The 5,110-nt window shown below is 48.2% G+C and overlaps 1 protein-coding gene across 10 annotated transcripts in view; it reads right to left on the reverse strand.

The window, feature by feature from the left end:
- The window catches only part of LRCH3 (leucine rich repeats and calponin homology domain containing 3), a 98,451-nt gene extending 96,301 nt beyond the window's left edge, over positions 1–2,150 (reverse strand). For all 10 annotated transcript variants that reach the window (XM_059731247.1, XM_059731246.1, XM_059731240.1 and 7 more), the window contains exon 1: positions 1,829–2,150. In XM_059731247.1, the coding sequence (XP_059587230.1) occupies positions 1,829–2,135 (307 nt within the window). In that variant the 5' untranslated portion in view covers positions 2,136–2,150. The remainder of the gene's footprint in view (positions 1–1,828) is intronic.
- Between the last annotated feature and the right edge of the window lie 2,960 nt (positions 2,151–5,110).

The following is a 5,110-nucleotide window of genomic DNA, read 5'->3' on the forward strand; positions in this document are numbered from 1 at the left end:
ACAGCTACAGTGTTTTCCAAGGTTCATTGTTATGCTAATGAATGGAGTGCATATAGCATTCACTACTGCTTATTACCATTGAATGGTTCTTGAACAAATACAATGCAAATATTTACCGCAATAAATGGGAATCTTCTTGGAAACAAGAATTCTGACAAATTACTTGAGACTACAACAAAAAAACAATACAAGAAAAACATTTCCCAGATTTTTTTTAAAACACCTGCATTACTCATTTGCACACGCGTGCACACACACGCACAGGCCAACTAACTATTCAGTCAGATTATATCTTCATATTGCAGACAAAATCTAGAGGCACTTCGCAAAGTATGATGGAGTGGGGGGTCGGCCTAGAGGACCCTCTGGAGGTCTCTTCCAGCCCGACTTCTCTGTGATTTCTATGAACTCTCCATGCATTCACGTACTCCTTGTTTCTTTTTTGCATCCACAGGGGTTTGGCGGAGTGTGTGGGGGGGTATTCAGCCAAGTGGGTTAAAACATTAGGTGCACTTGGCTCCACAGAAGCTATACATCTTGAAGGGGAGAATATTACCCAGAAAGTGGGGTTCCCCCCCATAAATGCACTAATATCCTCTCCCCAGCCAAGACCCTCATTCCCACAGGGAAGACCTGTTCCCTATTTCAACACGCCACTGCTGCTCTGCAGAAGACCCTTGTCGGATAAGATAAAAACCAACGTGGGGGAAATTCCCTCTATAATGCATGAATAAACCCCAAACCTCACATTTTGCACACATTTTACAAACTGTTACAGAAACGGGAGCTGGACTAGATGCGACGTCTGTAGGATTTCTAGGGCTGTTGGCTGCAGCCGTGTTGGTCCAAGGACACAGGCAGATGAGGCTCTTTGGGTAAATCCGATATCTTTTATTAGACCAACTGAAATAGTGGGAAAAATTCTTCTTTGCCAGCTTTCGGGCACAAACACCGTCCTCGGCCTGAAGGGTGTTTGTGCCCGAAAGCTTGCAAAGAAGAATTTTTCTAACTATCCGAGTTGGTTTAACAAAAGATCTCAGATTTACCCAAAGAACGGCGTCTGCCTAGGATTTCTATGCTTGCGGGTCCTCCCTATTTCTTTTTTTATATCTGTGGAGGTTTCCGGTGGGGGGAAGCATTGAGCCGGGTGGGCTCGAGCGCACCTGTTCACCCCGTACGCAAGTGATACACCTTGAAGGGGAGAATATCACCCCGAAAACGGGGTTTTACGGTAATATATGCAGCAATCTCCCCAACTAAGACCCTCCTTCCCATAGGAAAGACCTACTCTCCCCAACGAAGACCCTCCATCTGACCCCGAGAGTGGGGTTTTAGGGTAATACAGGCCCCCAAACATCCTCTCCCCAACTAGGACCCTGTGAGCGGTGCGTATATTACCCTAAAACCCCGCTCGCAGACATATTGAGGGTCTTAATTGGGGAGAGCAAGTCTTTTGCATGGGACGGAGCATCATAGCTGGGGAGATCCGTGCATCTATTACCCTAAAATCCCGATCTCATCCAAATAAGACCCTCGTTCCCATAGGAAAGACATGCTCTCCTCAATTAAGACACCCGGTATGACGCCGAGAGCGGGGTTTTGGGGTAATAGATGCAGCAATCTCCCCAGACAGGACCCTCGTTCCCATAGGAAAGACCTGCTCCCCTCAACATGACCGGGGGGGGGCACCCCCAGCATGGCCCCGAGGGGGATTTTGGGGGTCTCCCCGCCCAGGACCCTCGTTCCTATCCGCACAGACCCGCTCTCCACAGCTAACCCGGGGGGGTGGGGGGGCACCACACGACTCGGGCGGCCCCCCGGTGCTCACCGGCCTGGGTGGTGTCGCTGAGGTCGTGATTAGCGGCGCTGCCCCGCGGGTAGTCCCGCAGCTTCCTGCCGCTCAGGCTGAGCGCCCCGCTGGCCGCCGCCTCCTCCAGGGCGCGGTCCAAGGAGCGGCTCCAGGAGCCGGGCCCCGCCGCCGCGCCGCCCGCCGCCGAGGGACTGCCGGGCGGCAGCGCCCCTGAGGCGCCATCCGCTGCCAGCGCCGCCGCCGCCGCCATTTTGCCGCCGGCCGCCACGGCCCCCGCCTCACTGGCGCCACGGCGCAGGCGCGAGACGGGCCCGCGGGGGCGCATGCGCGGGAGCGCCAGGGTGGGCAGGTAGTGCGCATGTGCTGGGGGAGGGAGGGGAGAGTGGGTGTTCCCTGAGTTGCTGCAACCTCCCTTCTGCGGCAGCTCTGCCAAGTGCCAGCAGCAGGAAAGGGGAAAGTTTGCTGGGGGGTGGGAATCCACCAACCTGCAGGCTTTGACATCTATAGCCTCAAAGGAGTTAGCATCTAAACCGGGGTGGGCAAAAATGCGACCCATGGGGGCCCCTACAATTAAAAAAAAAAAAAAAAAAAAAAATTATTTGCACCTGGCTGCCTGTTGTGTAGCCATCCGTGGCTTGCTGAAACTCAGTAAGCAGCCCTTTGCCCGAAATAATTGTCCACCCCTGCTCTAAACACAGGTGCCCAAGCCTAGAAGTTTGACAAGAACTGCTTTCCCCTATGCCTGATGAAGGATGTGCACACCCAAAAGCTTGCAAATCAATCAACTAATGTTGTTTGCAAATGTTTTGTCAGTCTAATGCAACTGGGGCTCGTGGACACAGGTGGTATCTTTTATTAAACCAACAGGATTTTTGCAAAATAATTTCTTGCAAGCTTGTAGGCCCACTCACTTTGCAATTGCAAGCTTTTGGGCACAAAATGTGAGTGGGCCTGAAAGCTTACAAAGTAAGTTTACAATTGCAAAGCAAGCGTGCCCAAAAGCTTGCAATTGCAAACTCACTTTGTAAGTTTTTGAGGCACACTCGCATTTCGTGCCAGAAAGCTTGCAATTGATGATTGCAAAAAAAATTCTTTGTCTAATAAAAGATATCACCTCTGTCCATGAGACCCGATTGCTTTTTCCTCTAGACCAATATGGCTACAACCTGGATACCTGACTTGGTCTAATGGCAGGCAGGTTCTTTTTTAGACCAGCTGAGTAGGTGGGGAAAAAAGTTGTTAGTGAGCTTTCACCCTTCATCATACCTAGGGAGTCTCTGCTGGTCTGAGAGTCCAAGGCTTCTGGGTCTAATAAAAGATATCACCTCTTCCACCGGTTTTGATTCATTGAGCACTGTGTGCTCAATTCTTTCCCAGGGGATTAAGCACTGAGTCACACCAGAACTGCAGCAGGAGCTTGACTTTAAACACCAAGGGTTTGTGTGTTATTTTTTTTTTTGTAGTTCAAATATATACCAGATAAAACCACAACCCCACCTCCGCTGGTGCAGCTTGGTTTGTGCATTTACAGCAGCTGAGCTGCTAATTCAGTACAGCTATCCCCGTACTTTGTACTGATAGTTGCCTTTCAAGCTTCTCCATACTTCAGGAGAGAGCGGCATACAATCCCCCAGGTTAGGTTTCTGCCCTATGCTAGTTTCAAACTAAAAATCACAAGAAGCAATCTGACAATATTCCTTTCCTCTGGCGCATGAACTCCCTATGCTTCAAGCATGAACACTTAAAACAGCTGCCATTTTATTTTAACTTTCAACTTAACATAGGCTTTTTTAAACAGAAAAAACATTTGCATAGCCATTTCCCAGCATTTTCCCTCCAGACTTGACGCAAGATAAAAAGGATCAAACTTAGCCTGTGTTGCTGTTTACTGCCATTATATTCAGCTCAAGATTAGATGTAGTTTTAATAGATACTTATTTAGTGCCTATGTAGGGATAAGATAACTCTAATGTGCAAATAACCTACTGATAAATAACACTGAAGTAGGACCACATGCTTTTCTTAAAAAAGGATCAGATTTATTGATTAGACGTGGCCAGCCAGATATTTTGCTACGATTAGTGCATCTTTGTGAAGTGTAACCCTTCCAAACACTTGACTGGATGGTCTTACCCATTATAAAATGGATAAGTCATTCTAGCAATGTGAAACATCTGCACAAGAACTCACCTTGTCCTTCAGGGAGAAAAGATGTACTTTTTTGCAATAAACCCCACGGCCACATCCAGACGAGCACAGCTGTGCTGTATGTGGCACTGCAAACACATACTACACATTCAGCTGTTCTCCTGACTCAAGGGAGCAGCGTTGGGGGCAGGGAGGGTTTGACCCCTGCATATCCAGGGGTCAAAAAAACCTGAGCAAAAAAGTGGAGCAGTGCACATGGGGGCAACGCACGCTGCTCAAAACCAGAGCCTGGCCAGCAGAAGCCCCAGGAGGCCCCCGGGAAAGGCTGCTGGAGCCAGCACAGTGCTGGCCCCAGCCTCTCCTACCCCATCTAGGGTAACCTGCCACATGCCAGAGGGCACATGGCATAGGAGTTCCCCTGGGACAACTAGCAGTACCACAAGGTGTCCTGCTGCAAGTTGTCCCCAGGGAACAAAACATCTGCGCTCGTGTGGACATGACCCATGAGTATCTCCCCAGACATCATCTGAACAGGACCACCATTCAGGCCTAGGCTGGTAGTGGGAAAGCAGAGAATTTAGACGATCCAGGCAGGTACTCACCACATCCAAAAATCTTCTCAACCCCATCTAAAAATGCTGCATTCTTCCTACCCCCCAGAATCTGAAGTGGCATTATACTGAAAATCTAAATCTCCTGCTGGCATCTCTTTGAAAAGTGATCTTATTTGAAATAGATAGAATTGGCAGAATCTATCCAGGACAAACATGTTGATTCTGTAATACTGATGTCAAGTTTCTACCCATCAGTGTCCCCCATTAAAATAGTATGAAAAGTGATGCACACACTGATAGATTCTGAATTGGCAACATGTTGGGCTACACTAGTTTTCAGTTAGAAAGCTTTTACTAAAAAAAGAGAGGCAAATTTAGTGTGTTTAATCTAACTCAATTCATGACACACACACTGTGAACATGAGAAGTGCTTGTCACTTTTCAGGATGTTATACTCAGCAGAATGCAGATTTAACCTATAACTACACTTCTGCACATCCTTTTGAATACTGAACAGCTGCATTTGATTACTAGACTGCCCATGGCAGGATATTAGAAATGAGTGTATTGCCCAAAGCTTTAATAGGCACAGACAGTA

The sequence above is a fragment of the Alligator mississippiensis genome, chromosome 7 (genome assembly GCF_030867095.1).
Source record: "Alligator mississippiensis isolate rAllMis1 chromosome 7, rAllMis1, whole genome shotgun sequence".
Taxonomy (NCBI): Eukaryota; Metazoa; Chordata; order Crocodylia; family Alligatoridae; genus Alligator; species Alligator mississippiensis.